Raw genomic sequence first — 412 nt, 5'->3', positions numbered from 1 at the left:
GGAAATTACTCGATTCCAAAAGGTCGAACTTTGTCAGCATTCTTGAATATAAGAAACCCCAGCTTCATCAGCATATCGAAGATGTTCTTCCCTTCCAAGTAACTGCTCCCAAAAGCTGTTCTTGAAATCACTTCTGAACTGAAAACCATGAACTCTTTGGACACCTCTATCTCCTTTCCTTCATACATTCTCCAATTTTCCAGCATATTCTCAACACTTGCAATCATGGCTGGAATCATACCCTGGAAGGAAATTACTCTCATCCTCTCAAATTTTCTTGCTTGAATCTGTTATCAACAAGAAGATATCTCAGAAAATCAGTTACCTTTAAGCTTTCTGCATAGAATGCATGGTTGGCCAGTTTTCGTAGCTTCGACCACTTTGCTCCTTCTGTCATAACAAGTCCATCTCC

The 412-nt window shown here is 39.8% G+C and overlaps 1 protein-coding gene across 1 annotated transcript; it reads right to left on the bottom strand.

Annotated features, from left to right (window-relative positions):
• Window positions 1-9: 9 nt before the first annotated feature.
• LOC105155342 (cytochrome P450 CYP749A22-like) lies at window positions 10-406 on the bottom strand (the record flags this gene model as incomplete). The annotated part of the gene is made up of 2 exons (XM_011071212.1): window positions 326-406; window positions 10-242 (listed from the first exon to the last, which is right to left on the bottom strand). Coding segments are annotated over exons 1-2 (305 nt in total), but the record flags the coding sequence as incomplete, so codon positions are not given.
• Between the last annotated feature and the right edge of the window lie 6 nt (window positions 407-412).

The sequence above is a fragment of the Sesamum indicum genome, unplaced genomic scaffold (assembly GCF_000512975.1).
Source record: "Sesamum indicum cultivar Zhongzhi No. 13 unplaced genomic scaffold, S_indicum_v1.0 C04386, whole genome shotgun sequence".
Taxonomy (NCBI): Eukaryota; Viridiplantae; Streptophyta; class Magnoliopsida; order Lamiales; family Pedaliaceae; genus Sesamum; species Sesamum indicum.
This window is presented reverse-complemented; position numbering and strand designations above follow the sequence as displayed.